At 44.3% G+C, this 18,386-nt stretch overlaps 1 protein-coding gene across 1 annotated transcript in view; it reads right to left on the reverse strand.

The window, feature by feature from the left end:
- Positions 1-17,962, reverse strand: part of cacna1ea (calcium channel, voltage-dependent, R type, alpha 1E subunit a) — a gene marked incomplete at both ends in the record, with an annotated part of 123,522 nt that extends 105,560 nt beyond the window's left edge. The window contains one exon of the mRNA XM_080832872.1: positions 17,412-17,962. Within this exon, the coding sequence (XP_080688998.1) occupies positions 17,412-17,962 (551 nt within the window). The remainder of the gene's footprint in view (positions 1-17,411) is intronic.
- Between the last annotated feature and the right edge of the window lie 424 nt (positions 17,963-18,386).

Here is an 18,386-nt window from a genome sequence, read left to right on the forward strand (position 1 = left end):
ATCAGTCAAATCAAATCGAATAAAAAAAATAAATCACAGAGGATAACATACAATGGTTAAGTAGCCATTCACTATAATCTATACACTGTAAACCTATGAATAAAAGTACACGTACTGAAATCCAACATCTTTTGCCAAACATTTGACTGGACACTGGATAATTCAACATTTACACAGGTGTGCAGCTACATGACTATGAAATCAGGTATATAAAGACCCGTATGAGCATTACAGAGGGGCATTTCAAAATAAGGCAAACTTTATACCTGCTAGCATTTCCAAAAGAAAATACATACATATATATGGGGTTTGGAGCATAAATCAACACAAAAACCCAGCACCTGCTAAATGTGACCACGTGAATAATCGGGATGGCGACATTATCGATTTTGAGCTGAGACGTGGTACTGGCAGACATGACAAATCATGGACTGGATAGTGAACGTTTTCTTCCCCACTGGAGATCGGTGGTGAAATGAATGAGTGTGGCGCCACGTTCTGCCAAACACCCAACTACAGGGACTCACTCACGACCACCCTTCAGGAGAAGATGACAAAGGACTCTACCCAGCAAGAGGCTTGACACAAGGATGCCTCAAAAACTTAACCGAGTTGATCACAGCTGGAATCACAAACAGAAAAGCCATCCACAAGGCTGTGTGTGTGTGTGTCTGGTGTGTGTGTGTGTGTGTGTGTGTGTGTGCAAGCACATGCGCATGTGGGGAAAATAGGACCCGGTGAGATTCAATTTAACCATGCCACAAAAGACAGACTGGGCAGAGTACAGAAAATGTGTTTATTATGAAGGTGCACAGACAGTTCAAGTCTGAGCCTTGCTCTAGTTAAATTAAGAAAGAAAAAAAGGCAACAGTCTCCTCTGAATCGCATGAAAGGAACATATAGAAATACTCTCAACAAAATAGTGATTACCTTAATGACAGAAAAGGTAAGGTCTTTCTGAATAGACTGCTATTGAATTCAAATTACTATTGACAAAAGGTAATTTTCTATGCCGGAGCAGAAAAATAAGAGTATCATCTTTGCGCTCACTGGCCCCTGAGTGAATGAGTGGCCCTGGGCTATTATGAACAGGTCAATTCTGCCTCCCATCACTGCATGTTAAGCTCCCCTGGAAAAGCGAAGGGAACGATGTCTCTGAGAGGGGCAAAGGAAATTGATTATCCTCTGACTAATAAAAGTGATGAGTAATGAAGGGGAATGAATGCGATGTATGTTACAAAGACCCCCCCCCCCACTCCCAACCCCCATCAGAATTAGTGAGTCACCCACAACGAGAATAGAAGCCATTCACTGAGACTCATCCTTGTGCTCTCGAAGGACCAAAACTTAACATTGGCTAAGCTGTGGGATAGCTTCAAGACCTACATCTCTGTTTCTGTGTCTCTTTCTCTCTCTCTCTCTCTCTCTCTCTTTTTCTTTTGCCTGTCTCACTGTCTCTCTCATTTACTCTCTCTCGCACACACTCACTCTGTCTCTCTCTCCTGCCTGTCTCACTCTCTGTCCCTCTCTCCTGCCTGTCTCACTCGCTGTCTCTCTCTCTCCTGCCTGTCTCACTCACTGTCTCTCTCTCCTGCATGTCTCACTGTTGTCTCCCTCTCCTGTCTGTCTCACTGTCTATTCTTCTACCCATGCAGCTCCTCTCCCTCCATTATGTCATTATTGTCCTCCTCTCTGTTTTCTTTTTCATTCTCATTTCTACTCTTTTTTTGTCTATTTCCTCCCCTTTAATCTCAACAACATCACTCTCTCCTGACTTCTTTTGAGGGGCGTGACAAATCTTTCTCTCTCTCTCTTTTCGTCCCTCTCTCTGTGTAGTCTGAGACAAAAGCATCTAACAACCTGCACCCCAATATTAACTGGAGATAGAGATAGAGAGAGAGAGAGAGAAAGAGAGAAAGCCTGTCGCAGACAATAACTGTTGACAGCTCCTCAGACGCAGAGCATGAGTGATAGACCTCTGATATGACGATCATTCGTCACGACGCATAGCTTGCCTAAACACACCACAGAGCAGACAACCACAGAAACCAATTTGGCTTACGAGGGCCAATGCATCATGCTGACATACACATAAACCCCCCATCTCTCCTTTCAGTCACACAAATCTGTGTTATGACAGGGTTTTTTTCACCCTTTTTTACTATAAACGTCTGAAGAAATGCAAGAAGTACAGACATCACTATGAAACAGTATCTGAACTGAGCTAAGTATCATTTTCTTTCTCTCTCTCTCTCTTCCTGTTTTGCGCATGGACTGAGTGTGTGGGCGGAGCCTGAGAGTTGTGAGCGAAAGCTGCGTCTGGCCGCTGTGCCAGTTTCGCTGTGTTTTTCAATCTTTCTTTATATCTATTTCTATATATGCTTGTTTGTTTGTGTGTGTGTATTGTTTTGTTTGAAGGAGCTTTAGTTATTGTGTGGTGCGGAGTGTGTGTGTAGTGTGGTTGTTCCCCCCCCCCCCCCCCCCCCCCCCCCATTACCTGGGCGTCTGTTTTCTGTGTTGAGAACATGGCTGCCTCAGGTACGGAGGAAAAGTTTGATTTCCTCACTAGGCGGCATGCGGTGAAAATCGCCTCTACCGATAGTGTGGAAATTGTTAGTTTGGCCATAGGGGCCGTAGTTGGGTATGATAAAATTTTGTCTGCGGCACGCATGAATAGTGCGATTGTTATGTTCCTTCGTACTGTTGATATGGGCCTCGTTTCCCGATAACGACGTATCTTAACTATCTTCATAGCTGTTCAGCTTCCACGGATACAGAGAGCGGGAGTGAGTCGGATTGCAGCATATCTTGCTCTTTGCGGCATAGTGGGTACCCCAGTACTTCATACAGTGTAGGACGGTAAACAAACTCAGCGTGGCCCATGGCCTTGACATGCTTGACACGCGCATGCTAATCTGCGGCCCATTGGCTGTCTTCTTGAGTGACTAGGGGCTCGTCCAATCATATCACCAAACATCTTCTACCTTTAGCTTCGTCGGTGCACAGAAACGCACGTTTTGTTAGAATCCTCCAGTCCAAATGGAGAGAAAGCAAAAATGGGGTGCAGAGAAACTGCGAGATAAGAAGAGGCTTGCTCTTAAAGCCAACGCTGCCAAATGTGCCAAAATATCGGAAATGTTTGCCACGGCAGGGCCATCATCAGCTCCCGTGGATGACAGTGATGCTGGTGGCTACAGCCAGGGAGATACGATACAACGACCTACGGTAAGCTTAGCCTACTGATCATGAATTAAAACGTCTCTAAAATATGTTTGACTTAGGACCTATGTTCTATGGCCAAGTTCGTTTGCATTGTAAATACAAGACAAGTCTGTAGCTGTTGCTAGCCCTCAGCCTACTGTACTCTGAAACAGCCAGCCGTTAGCCTACAGTCTATGTTGTGTGTTTGAGTGGTGGGCTAGCCTGTTAGCCTATTGGTGCGCGGTGCCATGTCAATGTTCCGAAAGCCCAGTATTCCCAAACCCTGGTATTCTGAGAATATGCCAATTTGTCCAGATACCGAATTATGATAGCCCGTTATACGCTCCAGTTTTCAGGGGCATGGTTCAAACGTTAGTGCCACATCATCAAGCGCGTTTCCTACAGGAGGAAATAGACTCCCTTCTAGAAAAGGGAGCAATACAGCCTGTCCTCTCGGAGACGAGAACAGGGGGTTCTTCAGTCGCTATTTTCTGGTTCCAAAAAATATCGACCGATCTTATACCTCCGTATTCTGAACAAAGCTTTAAAGTGTATGATGTATATTGTATTGTATTGCATTTAGATTAATTAAGACCACCACCTTAACACACAAACTCTTGTTGAACTCATAAAGAAGTAGGTTCAGTGACGTGCGGTGAGACAGCTGTCTTCTGTAGCTTCTGCGAGCCCGTGAATCAATGTTTCGTTGGAATCATGATGTAACGTTGTTGTAGCGGGAATACAGCAATGCTATTTTCTAATTGGCAGGGCATATGTATGATTCTAGACTTCGCTAAGCACTGAAGCGACTGAAACGGTGAATTTTGATCACATTCAGCGAAGTTAACAGGTAAAACGGGAGAAAAATAGGGCGTCTTTAGGCCGTCCTGCCTAAAAGTAGGGCGTCCCGTTTCTTCTTATTTTTTAGTAGACTATAGGGCAGACGCCCTGCTAGCTATAAGCCTGGTTGGTGTAGACATTCGAGAGACCAAAAAGACTGAAAAGGTGTGTTATCGAATTTAGTGGGCCGGTCTGGTTCAAAATGCCCAGGCCGATTTTTTGTCCCAGTCCGCCCCTGTGGGGATATAAAGACTTTTTTAAGTCAGACCAAACATGCTAGGAATGTTCGAATAGATGACTTTTTTCCTGACGTGGATCAATTTATACAGAAAACAAGGGTGTTCATGTCCGAAGGTGGTTTCACGAATCAAGAGGGCTACCGTTTAAAAAAAGTTCTCACCAAGTTGAATATTGTTTTAGGTGCCAACGATGTTGATCATGTCTAGAGTTTTTATTTTCTTTCTTTTGTTAAATTCTTCTTGGGGGCTGTGCAATCTTTTTTCTTTCAATATTCCGATGAGTGAGATTCGCATTGGCTCGTTAAATATGAATGGAGCTAGGGACCGATCCAAACGAGCGCAATTATTTGAACTCGCAAAACAGAAACGTTTTGATATTGCTCTGCTGCAGGAGACGCACAGCGATGCCGGTAACGCGGCTGATTGGGCTATGGAGAGGGATGGGCTCTCTCTGCTCAGCCACAACACTTCCATAAGTGGTGGTGTTGCTATTTTATTTAGAATTTTACCCTAGTATCTTATGACGTGCGGAGGTATTGAAAGGTAGACTCCTTAAAGTCAGAGCTCGTTTTGAAAATGTTGTGTTGGTTTTTATATGTGTGTACGCGCCAACAAAAGGAATAGATAGATTGTCTTTTTTAGACACATTATCAACTGTTTTGTTTGACTGCAACAGTGAGGAGTATTTATTTGTGGGTGGGGATTTCAATTGTACAGAGCGTATCATAGATCGCAATCATATTGAGCCTCATATGCCTTCCAGAAAGAACCTAATTCAGGTTATGAAGGCACATGATCTTAGGGATGTTTGGAGGAATTTTCATGGCGAGCAGAGGCAGTACACCTGGGCCCATGCTTATGCTGCTACTTTCTCATTAGCTAGGCTAGATAGGTTTTATTGTTTTAAACACCATCTCAACATTTTTAGATCCTGTATGATTACGCCTGTAAGTTTTTCTGACCACAGTCTTGTACAGTGTGTAGCAACTTTAAGGAATATGAAGCCAAAGAGTGCGTATTGGCACTTCAACACAAATTTAACGCAAGATAAATATTTTAAGGATGTTTTTAAACTGTTCTGGGATAATTTTAGGACACAAAAATCATCTTTTAGTTCCTTACAACAGTGGTGGGATGTTGGTAAAGTTCAAATACAACAATTGTGTAAGCAGTACACACATAATGTAACAAAAGACATAACTCAGTCTATAGAGACATTGGAAAAGGAGTTACTTGAAGCTCAAGAGCTGGCTTATAATAATGGCAACGATTACGTCGAGAATTTGACGGCGAAAAGAAATTCTTTAGCTGATCTGCTGGGTACAAGGGTGAATGGTGCGTTGGTCCGATCACGCTTTCAGGGGGTGGATCAAATGGATATGCCTTCAAAGTTCTTTTTTAATCTGGAAAAGAAAAATGGCCAGAGGAGATTGATCCATTCTCTGCGGTCAGAAGCAGGAGTCTTACTATCAAATACTTCTGAAATTCGTAAAAGGGCAGTCACTTTTTATCAGGATCTATACAGGAGTGAGGTTAACAGCGGAGAGGTTACCGATAATGTTTTTTTTTAGAAAACTTGCCTCAGCTTTCAACGGAAACCTTGGCCGGGCTTGACACTGCTATTACGTTGGGGGAACTGGAGAGCGCCCTTCAACTTTTGCAGGGGGATCGAGTTCCTTGGCTTGATGGGATTTCGACTAGCTTTTATAAGTCATTCTGGCCGGAGGTGGGTGAAGACTTGCTGGCAGTCCTCAATGACAGCTTAGCCGGAGGGCTTCTGCCGATGAGTTGTCGTAGAGCAGTCATCACTCTCCTCCCTAAAAAAGGTGACCTCACCGAAATTAAGAGCTGGAGACCTGTTTCACTCCTGTGCAGTGACTACAAGATTTTATCAAAAGTGTTGTCCTAAAGGCTTAATAAAGTGCTGGAACAAGTGGTCCATTCCGACCAAACATACTGTGTAGGCTACCCGGTAGATCAATAGTAGACAACGTAGCGTTGATTCGTGACGTTATTGACGCCTCAAGGCTGTTGAAACTCGACGTAGGCTTGATATCACTCGATCAAGAGAAAGCCTTCGATCGAGTTGAGCATGAATACTTATGGAATGTTTTGGTCGCTTTTGGTTTTAGTGAAAAATTCATTAGTATGATCAAAGTTATGTACTGTGATGTAGAGAGTATCCTGAAGATAAATGGTGGGTTAAGCGCTCCTTTTGAAGTGAATAGGGGTGTGAGGCAGGGGTGTTCTTTATCCGGAATGCTTTATTCCCTTGCAATAGAGCCACTTTCAAGTAAACTGAGATTACGTTTAAACGGTATTTCCATACCGGGTTGTATCAACCCCCTCCGTCTGTCAGCTTACGCTGATGACGTTGTTTTATTGATAAGTGATGAAGCTGATATTAAGACACTTGTAAAGGTACTTAATGACTTTGGGTTTGTTTCATCAGCCAAAATTAATTGGTCGAAGAGCGAGGCTTTATTGCTCGGCCAATGGTTGGCCAAGGGAGTCCCTAGTCTCCCAGGTGGTCTGCAGTGGAAAAAGGATGGGTTCAAATATCTGGGCATTTTTTTAGGTAACGACACAGTAGTGCAAAGGAATTGGGATGGTGCACTTGAGAAAGTTAAAGGACGTCTTGAAAAGTGGAAGTGGCTGCTTCCAAAAATGTCCTTTAGGGGACGTACACTCATAATTAATAATTTGGTTGCATCATGTTTTTGGCATAGGCTGGCCTGTGTGGACCCCCCACCAGACCTTTTGGGTAAAATGCAATCTTTGTTGGTCAATTTTTTTGGGGATCATTTACACTGGGTCCCTCAAGCAGTTTTGTTTCTGCGAAAAGACGAAGGCGGTCATGGCCTTATGCAGATGCAAAGCAGGACTGCAGCCTTTCGGATGCAGTTTATAAAGAGACTTCTGAGTGGGTCTTCAGATGTGGCTTGGCGGTCTGTAAGCTGCAGTATTTTAAAAACTTGTGGTGGATTAGGACTAGATAAGTCCCTTTTTCTGATGACCCCCCATTTATTGGATATCTCAAAAGGACCCCCTTTTTATAGAAGCTTGTTTAAAATCTGGGATTTGTTTATTGTACAGAGGAACGGACCAGTTACCTCTCTCCATTGGTTATTGCAAGAGCCATTGGTCTTTGGAGCACGATTGGACGTTACTTCTTATGGTTTTCATGCACTCACAAGAATTCTTCTCAACTCAAAGACAGTGACTTTAAGATTTTTTTTTTATCTGGCTGGACCTAGTCTTGTAGATGTAAAGAAGGTGGCAGACCATTTTGGGGTAAGGTCTGTTCGTGCAACTGCCCAATTTTTGGATAAATGGCGGGCTGTTCTAACAGTAGATAATTTTAAGTTGTTGGGAGAGTATTGTGCAGAGGCAATAAGTCCGAATGAGAATGACAGTTTTCCAGATTTGATCCTCTCACCCAATCTGGATGGGAGCACAGGTCCGTTCTTAAACCTGAGAGTCCAATGATAATGGTTTTAAGTAGTGTCAGTGGGAAACAGTTGTATCAGGCCTGTGTGAAAGTTTTTAATAAAAAAGTTTTAAATGACAGAGTTGACACACCTTGGCGCACAGTTCTTGGACTGGGTCAAGATATAAGACCAGAATGGAGATCACTGTATAAACCACCTTTAGACAAAAGGGTGGGTGACTTACAGTGGAGGATTCTGCACGGGGCTATAGCAGTAAATGCTTTTATTTCAGTGTTAAACCAGGAGGTTGATCAGGAATGTCCTTTTTGTACTCAAAGAGAGACTATCTACCATGCTTTCTTGCAATGCATAAGACTGAAGCCTTTGTTTGTTGTTTTACATAATTTATTTGATTGTTTTGACAAAGTGTTTACTATGGAGACTTTCATTTTTGGTTTCAAATATGTGCAACGCAGACAAAATTAATGTAAATTGTTGAATTTTATTTTGGGCCAATCCAAAATGGCCATTTATCTAAGTAGGAAAAACAAGGTAAATAATCAATCTGGTGATGATGCACTTATTTTGTTTTCTGCTTTGATAAAGTACAGGATTTTAATTGATTTCCGTTTTTACAAACTCATGCAGGACCTTGAGTCTTTTGAGAGCATATGGTGCATCAATAGAGCTCTATGTACTGTCGTTGAGAACGAATTGGTTTTTGTACATGTTGTGAAGGTAGGAAATATATGAAATGTCCTGTTTTATTTCTACTGTTATGTTTACACATGATTTGTTGTTTTAAGATATTGTAGCAATATACCATTGTATATTGCAATAAAGAGTATTTTTAAAAATCAAAATCTCTCTCTCTCTCTCTCTCTCTCTGGCCTCATTCTCTCTCTTTCTCTCTCCCTCTCTCTCTATCTTTTTCCCTCACTCATTCTCTCTCTCATTATGCCTGACAGACACATCACACAGATGAATAGACCTTTTCAGGATGTCAACAAAAATATCTCATCTTTGACAAACATGTTTGGCATTTACACTATGCGGCTCGTCTGTGGAGCGTGTGTACTAATGGGCTGATAAGAACAACTGCAGGGGGCCAATCCTCTTTGCCCAGAGCCACGAGGAGACATACCCTATCTGTGTTTTAATTCCCTCAGCCACACCACCAACACAACACCAGTGATTTGGCTTGCGGAGCGTTCTGGATCATGTACACACACTGCTGCAGTTGCTACAGGTATGATTTCACCTTTAATTGGGGTTGGAGATCTGATTGATCATTAAAAGCTTCTGACACTAAAATAAACATAAAAAAATGAACAGATACATGGAATACACACACACACACACACACACACACACACACTCAAACACACACACACACAAACACACACACACACACATCCACAGGTGTACAGACATGTGGATGACATTTAACGCGTCGATCAGAGAGGACATGGTGGTGTCTCCTCTCGCACGACTTTGTAAGTGTCCTCCTCAGTCCTCCTCACCCCACTGCAGGGTTCGGAGCAGTGAAGAGGAAGGTCTGTGCTGCTGGTTCTGCTCGGGTCTCCAGAGCGTTTGTTACCCTGCGTAGAGTTACGGTCAGTGCACAGGGTTGTGCTGAGAAGCCACGACAGCTGACAACCTTAGGGGCCTCCGTCTCCCCCAGCATGGACTTCTGACGAGCGGTGTGTGTGTCTCAGTGTGTGTGTGTGTGTGTGAGTGTGTGTTTGTGTGTGTGTGTCTGTGTGTCTGTGTGCGCTTATGCATTTGTGTACTCTGTCTAGTCTATGTGTGCTTTCGTGAAATTTAGTGTGTGTGCATCAGACGTTGTGTGTGTGTGTGTGTGTGTGTGTGTGTGTGTATGTGTGTGTGTGTGTTTGAATCTGCAGCAAAACAGAAGGACCTCCTGCTTCCAGCAGGCTGAACATTTTGTAGCCTAGCCAAAAAAGGGGGTAGAAACAGACACCCAACCAGGTCCACACACGCCCATAACTGGAGTAACCCACACACATACACAAGCAAACAAGTACCCCACATTCAATGCAACAATTTGCCACTCATTCTCTGTCTCAGTCAGACTCGAAAGCCTCTACCCTCTGAGAAGCAAGTCTGCTCCCTGGAGACCCACCCTCCTGCAGAGTTTGGTTGCAGTCCAGATCCCACTCTCCACCACACACACACACACACACACACACACACACACACACACAGGAGGCATTCAGCAGCCATTAAACGCACATGGCTCAATTAATTAAGCTCTGCAGAGGCTTATCAGCCTTCTGTGTGTCCCTTGGTATGCAGATTATGGCAGAAAGTGCTCTCTACAGCCTCATACGTGTCCAGGAGAGGGGGATGTCCAAGGCTATGGTCGAAGTCTTGATGTTATGCATCTATGTACGACGACAAGCACTGTTACTGTCGGTGCTAGGGATTTTGGGTGAGCATTGGGATTCAGAGATAAACCTGTGACGGGATAAAGATAGGACTGCACAAATAATGCAGGGAGCGGAAGCCCATGTAAACTCAGAGGGGTTGCCTAGTCAGATGAGAACTAAAGGATGGCTGTCAACTACATATGAAAGTGACAGATTCCCCAAGGATTACATAGTGCTCACTCTATCCTGACTGTTGGACAGAGAACACGCTTTTCATGTAGTATACATTTTTAATGTATCATATAATCTGCATATATGTATGTATGCTCATGTAAATTCATTTTGTATTAATTCCAGTTTTATTTATTCATATAGAAATGAATGAGCTCTTGTACTCTGTCCTTTTTATGGTGAGCATTTCTGGAGGACTCTGGGTTGTTGCCGGGGCCAACTTTTGATTTTTCTGTGCCTGTGAATCAGTTTTGAGTGGAGGACTTCTGGTATGGACCTGGAAAAGTGCAGCGGACCCGATGGGCTCATATGGACCCTCTCGTAAAAACTCTCCACTTGTTGAATGCTGCGTTACAGCAGGGCACAGCAGGGCTTTCAAGCAAGGTGTCTCACTATTGTGAAGCTTCCCTTCCACAGCACTGCCAGTCTGAAACGCCATTCAGAGAGTTGCACTTTAAAATCTCTGGCTGTGGGGACCATCACTCATATATTTTGATAAACCCATTAGTCAGCTCATGTCCTAGTCTGCACTAAAGCATCTGAGGGCTACACATCACTCTGATTGCACTGAAGTGCCCCATCATTCAGACCCCAACCTTTTGTCTCTTCAACGCGATCAAACTCCCTTCGCTTTCAGACAGCAAGAGCATTTCTGTGTCCCACGCAGGTCTTGCTCATGAGGAATCAGTAATTGAGTATTTCGAACGCTAGCTACTCTTCGCACTAAAGGTCTTTCTTGACCGTTTTAGGAGGCAAGCGGGCACGGTGGTTTCCATGGAGACAGCGGCAACTTGGGCCACCTTAAGTGCTGCCGAGTCACGGCCCATAGGAGGACTGTTATACAACCTCATTTCTGCTCATACTGTCATCAGCAATATGCCCCTGCTACAAGGACTCACTCATGCCCAGTGATGAGTGCTCTGAACATGGGAGATAAACATAAGCTCATTTATCATTTATCATGTTGTGAGTCAATGGGAAAAATGGCTGCAAATGTCAACCTTTCTGCTCATACTTCCTCTCGACCCCACTACCAGGTGACTGTCTTTAGAAATCTGCCCCTGCTACAAGGACTCATTCGTGCTCATGATGAGTGTTCCGAACATGAGTGATAAACATAAGCTCATTTATCTTTTATCATGTTGTGAGTCAATGGGGAGAATGGCTGCAAATGTCTTTGGGCCACAGCAAGTGAATGATGTGTCCTGGTGGCAATGACAGGGCCTTGCTCCAACTGCATTCTGACTAAACTGTCAGGCTGATGCACCATTAAATGAGGAAACACCCACACAGTCACCAACACACACAAACACACAAACACACACACAAACACACATGCAGACATAGACACAGTGTACGCACACACATACACACACACACACACTTCGACACAATCACACACACACACGGACATAGACACAGACAAAAAACAGACTTAGGCCACACACACACACACACACAGAACATACATACAAAAATAGATAGACACAGTGAAACACAAAAACACATTCACAGTCTCTCTTTCTCTCTCTCACGCTCTATCTCTATTTCTCCCTCTTTCACACACACACACAGACACACACACACACACACACACACACAAACACACACACAAACACACACACACACACACAATTTATGAAGATGCTTTTTTCAACTCTAAAAGAAAGCCAAAAACAATGCAATGGTTGTTAGTTTGAATGAGGTTTGGCTGTGTGAGTGTCAGCTCCAGTGCTCTCTGCAGGGACAGCTCAAGGGTTTGGGGGTTTGGTTCCCCACTGAGTGGCTGGGAGGCAGGTGAGGGGATGCTGAGCAGGGGGGGGGGGGGGGGGAGATGATTTCAGTTATCCTAGCTGACGCCTGTCTGCCTGATACGAAAGGGAGGCATGATTGATTAAGAGTTAAGGGAAGACAAACACACACACAACAACAACACGCACACACACACACACACACACACACACACACACACACACACACACACACACACACACGCACTGACACCCCATATTGATGGATACAAACATTTGCACACATGTACACACCAATGCATACACACACTTTCACCAACACACACACCCCCATACGCATGAACACACACATGCAAACACACTTACACACACACACACACACACACACACATACACACACAATCCACATAAATACGAGTCATCTGTTTTCAATCTGCCCCCCCCTCCCCACCACTGCTGTCACAAGCACAAGCAGACCACATACACTCACACCCTCCCCCTCTGACACAGCGACGTGCCCGTCACTTTATCATTTTTATGCGTACGCGCACACTTTCTCCGGCCAGACTCCAGCGTGTGGCCTGTCCCTCATCATTTATTAACCACCACACATTTACAGCCCCAGACTGCATTGTGATTTACAGGCCAAGGCTGCACCCTACGCCCATCAACCACTCCCCCAACCCCCCCACCCCCCACAAACGCAGCACTGCAGTGTATTAATTATCCAGCGCTGGGAGATTGATGGAGGCGCTGGTAGAGCAGCGGACGGAGGTCTCCTCACTGAGCTCGATGATGACGAAGACGTGAGCACACAGTGTGTTCAACAACAGGGGAAGGGGGAAGTAGAGAGGTATAGAGGCGATCACCTAGTCAGGCGTTAAGTCATGGTCATGGAATTATGACTCACAAAAGAATTATTAAGACAGTTGTCCTGATCATTGAAATAAATAGCCGTAGTTGCAATATGATGAAAGGCATGACATTAACGGAGTTGGGATCTTATCCAGAAAGTCCAGAGGACTTTGATCTTCTGGGGATGAATTTACTGTGTAGAATCCATATACACTATGGATATGGTCTGCAAGTCTGTATGTTTTTGTACATACGTACAGTACTGTGCAAAAGTTTTAGGCAGGTGTGAAAAAATGCTATGAACTAAGAATGCTTTTAAAAATGTAAACAATAAATGTTTATTTTGTATCCATTTACATGGTAAGCCTGAGCACAGCAACAAGACACAACGTAGTTATACTGTATCAGCAGGGTCTCTCCCAGACAAAGATTTCAAAGCAGACAGGGGTTTCAAAATGTGCAGTTCAAGCTCTTTTAATGAAGACATTGAGGATCGTAGACGCAGTGGTCAGCCAAGGAAACTTAATGCAGCTGATGAAAAACACATCAAGCTTATTTACCTTCGAAATCGGAAGATTTCAAGCAGTGGCATCAGCTCAGAACTGGCAGAAACCAGTGGTACCCAGGTACAGACATTTACTGTCCGGGGAAGTCTGGCCAGAAGTGGTCTTCATGGAAGAGTTGCAGCCAAAAAGCTCTACCCCGACAAGGAAACAAGGCCAAGTGACTGAACTAAGCACGAAAACATAGAAACTGGGGTGCAGAAACATGTCAGAAGGTGCTCTGGACTGATGAGTCAAAATTACAAATATTTGGCTGTAGAAGAAGGCAGTTTGTTCGCCAAAGGGCTGGAGAGAGGTACAATAATGAGAGTCTGCAGGCAACAGTGAAGCATGGTAGACGTTCCTTTCCAGTTTGGGGCTGCATTTCTGCAAGTGGAGTTGGAGATTTGGTCAGGATGAATGGTGTCCTCAATGCTGAGAAATACAGGCAGATACTAATCCATCATGCAATACCATCAGGGGGGCGTATGATTGGCACCAAATGTATTCTGCAGCAGGAACATAACCCCAAACATACAGCCAATGTCATTAACAACTATCTTCAGCTTAAAGAAGAATAGAAAGTCCTGCAAGTGATGGTATGACCCCCACAGAGCCCTGATCTCTACATCATCGAGTCTGTCTGGGTTTACATGAAGAGACAGAAGAATTTTAGGAAGCCTACATCCACAGAAGATCTGTGGCTAGCTCTCCAAGATGTTTGGAACAATTTACCAGCAGAGTTCCTTCAAAAACTGTGCGCAAGTGTATCTGGAAGAATTGCTGCTATTTTGAAGGCAAAGGGTGGTCACACCAAATATTGATTTAATTTAGAATTTTCTTCTGTTCCTTCACTGCATTTTGTTAATTTATGAAGAATTGATGAAAATAAACTGTTAACACTTCCATTTTTGAAAGCATTCTTAGTTTACAGCATTTTTTCACACCTGCCTAAAACTTTTGCACAGTACTGTAGATCTATTATATTTGTGCTGCTAAGACTGTATCAGTGTGTGTTCCCATATAGTCAGAAACAACATTTACCTAAAATATGAATTGAATGTACCAAGAAGCTATGCTTGATTTGAGAGGAGCAATCAAAGTTAGGAAATACACACATACTCTTACAAATACACATACACAGACAGCGTATTACGAAAGACCCCAATACCCCCAATATTTCATATTTTGTTATGTTGCTAAAATTGCTCCAAATATTGTTGTTCCTCATCAATTAACACTCAATTTGCCATAATATCAATGTGATCATTTAGTTTTTTCCTTTTAAATAACTTTGCAAAAATGTCTAAAATCCTGTTTTTGCTTCGTCATGAGCTGGTATTGAGTGTAGACACATACACACAAACACATGTGCCCCCTCCTCTGAGGATCCGCTCACCACTCACCTTTCCTGGTGAAATGTCAAGTCAATCTGACAAGATTACGCTCATTATCCATCATTTGTGTGTGCATGTGCATTTATAAATGTTTGCATGCCTGTGTGACTGAGCGTGTATGTACGTATGTGTGTGTGTGTGTGTGTGTGTGTGTGTGTGTGTGTGTGTGTGGACTGTGTGTGTCCTTTTGCACTCTCTACTGGGAGAGTAATAGATAAATCTATTGTGTAAATGGACCCAGCTGAGAAAAATCATCCTTAATGACAATGAAAGATGTGGGGCCACGTCAATAACATAACCTGACTGAGCCGACAATCATCCTGCGTGGAATTGCTTGAATTAGCCAGATGTGCTGAGGAGACCTTCAATACTGTGCAAGGCAAACAACAGGATCTGTCTCTCTCTCTCTAGCACTGTTTGTTTCTCCTCTGACTGTGTGCCTGTGCTCTCAGATTGTATACAAGTAGGGGAGGTGAGATAATAGAATCATCTCCAAATGTAAGATGACATTTGAGCAACTCTTGGCACTATTGCAAAAGTGAGTCAGAAGGACAGGGTCTTATCTCTGAAGTATGAGACATTTCCTACAGTTACACACAGTGCATCTTGTTTGTTGTGGTTTAGTTGCACCCACATAACCACAAATGCATCAGCATCAGTGACAGGGATGAATAAAGTGATGCACATTCACATACCATTCACAGTCACTCAAAAGACATGCACGCACGCACGCACGCACGCACACACACACGCACGCACACATGCATACACGCACACACATAGCAGCCAGTAGCTTCTCTGCCCTGCCAGGGTGCACAGGACCCCATGGTCGTTCAGCGGACCTCCCCACAGTCAGCTGTCTTAAATGCTAAACAGGACGCTACCAGTGTCCAATTAAGCCAAAGAGCATAAGGAGGCCTCCAATCCCTATCCATCACAACACACACACACACACACACACACACACACACACACACACACACACACACACACACACACACACACACTCAACCCCCCCCCCCTCCCAGACTATGAGCTATAGTTCAATAACCTTAACTGGAGGAACAGCTTGATTATTGTCACACAAAAACCTAATTAATAATATTCAAATTCTGATCATTTACATTTCATCCCATAACTGGAACTAGCTTTTAAAATTCTTCTTCGATATTGAAACATAACAAATAGGTGTCTGTCTAGACCCATGTGAAGGCATTTTGTACAAACAACTCAAACCAACCTCAGAAATGTCCTTCATGCAGACATGTTAGGACCCCCTATTATTTTGATCACATACTAAGCAGTTGTTTACTATGTAAAACTAAATATATGCTGTTATTTCAATCTACCAAAGAAGAAAAGATTTCTTTATATCCATTCTTTTTTGTCTTTTAAATAGCGCTTGAAGACAAATAACCTCCTCTTGCTCCGCCTGCAATGACTTACGTCCGTTTAAAAAACACAGAGCAGCACACACAAATAACGGCAAGGGTTCATATTAGAGAGCTTGATCAGTTTTGATAGAGCCTTCCTGCCATGGACCAGAGAGGGAACCTATATGATGGGACGTATACAAGCATCTGCTGTCTGCACTTAACTTAATTTCCAGGGTGGAAATAGAATTTGGTTTTCAAGCTTCAACTTTTAATAAACAGGTAAGTGTCCGCTGATACGGGTGCTGTGTGTCTGTTCTATGTGGCCGGTTCTGTACCTACCCTGTCTATGTTCCCTTCCTGTTACCGAGGTCAACCCCTCCTCTCCACATCTCCCTTGGCCCTATCCTGCATCACTTCTGTCAAGCTAGATCTGGGAAACCTCAACCCACATGGCCTGTTCATGAGAAGGAGAAGTTAGGTGAATGAGAGCTGAGGTTGGACGTCCTCTAACTTTACACCATGTGGTGCCACATCTGAGCGATATGGGGCAAATATGGAATGTTGTGTGGTGCACAGGTGGAAAGGTTTGCTAAAGGGACCGGACTGTTTAAGTGCTGGAGGCGAGTCAGAGGTTGATGTTGAGGTGAAGTTTCAAAAATCACTGGCCTTTTCTGCTACCATATGCCTAACAGCTCTCAATATGTCAACGATGAAAAGGGCTGTCAGTCATCAAATCAGCATGAAACTTTCTCAGTGTGTGATCTGCAGTTTCTGTTCTGTGCATACGTGTACCTGTGCATTAGAGCTGGTAGAGATACCTGAGAATGCTCCATGCTGGATTTGTACGTGCCTTGCTGCCAGTGTTGTGGATTGACACACCAGCACTTGCTGTGCTCTAAACCAAACTCGGCCGATCATGTGTGTGTGTGTGTATGTGTATGTGTGTATGTGTGTGTGGTGCTTGTATGTGGCAGTATGTGTGTGTGTGTGTGTCTCTGGACCATTTATGTGAGTGTGAGTGTGTGTATGTGCGTGTGCATGTGTGTGTGTGTGTTTGGGGGGGGGGGGGGGGGGGGGTCATATGTGAGAGTATGAGTGTGTGTCTCTGGGCCATGTGTGTGTGTGTGTGTTTGTCTGTTGCCATGTGCTACTCACTCCCACTCCTTACGCCGGGCCTGCGGGGTGCTCTGAATCTTGTGCGCTTGGTGTGCCTTAATGATGTCCCGCTGCTCGATCAGGCCCCCCCGCCTCCGCTTAATGACATTGGGGCTGATGGGCATGGTGGGGTCCTGGCAGGGTGGCGCCGGGCCACCCACACCCTCCAGGGTGTTCACCGCCATCAGCTCCAGGGAGGTGGGCAGCGTGGCTCCCCGTGGGATGTAGAGCGTGTCACGGCTGCTGCTGCCCGACAGCAGGCTCTCCGCCAGGCTGGGGGGCTCCAGCAGCGAGCCCGAGCGGGACGGCGACAGACCCATCACCAGCCCCATGCCCATTCCGGAGCCCGCCAGGCCGAAGCCGCTGCGGTGCTTGTGCCAGGTCTCGGAGTCCTCAGGCGGCAGCACGTAGCAACGAGGTACCGAGACTCCACTGACGCCCGGGCATGCGCCTGCCTGGACAGCAGCCAGAGGTGGAGGGGGGATGTTTGCATGGCGATGGTCAGATAGGGTGGCCTGCGCGCTGACCGAACCCGCGCCGAGTTCCAGCATCCTGCGGGAGGGAGGCTGCCTCTCAGCATGATGCTGCAAAGATAGAAGAGTATTAGCTCTACAGGCAATTCATAACATATCCTGTAAGCACTGCATAATCATCTTATAAACATTACCACAAGCAATACATAAGGGCACACAACCTAACACGTACACGTTTTTCAGTGCCACTATATATTAATGCTGACAGTTTTATGAAAGAATTTTGATGTATAGTCCATACATAATAATCTAATGTCAAGGTTATAAAGGCATTATAAACATGCATTTAACATATATTGCCATAGCAAGATATTACCAGAAACTGGGAAATCAAATAAACATAGAACAAAAAGTAAGGAAATTTGTGTTTGGTAGATTATTTCTTTGTTGTAACAATGCTTCTTGGCCACATTTGTAAGGAACATGCGTTGGTGGGATGAGC

This window comes from Sprattus sprattus (assembly GCF_963457725.1).
Source record: "Sprattus sprattus genome assembly, chromosome: 2".
NCBI lineage: Eukaryota > Metazoa > Chordata > Actinopteri > Clupeiformes > Clupeidae > Sprattus > Sprattus sprattus.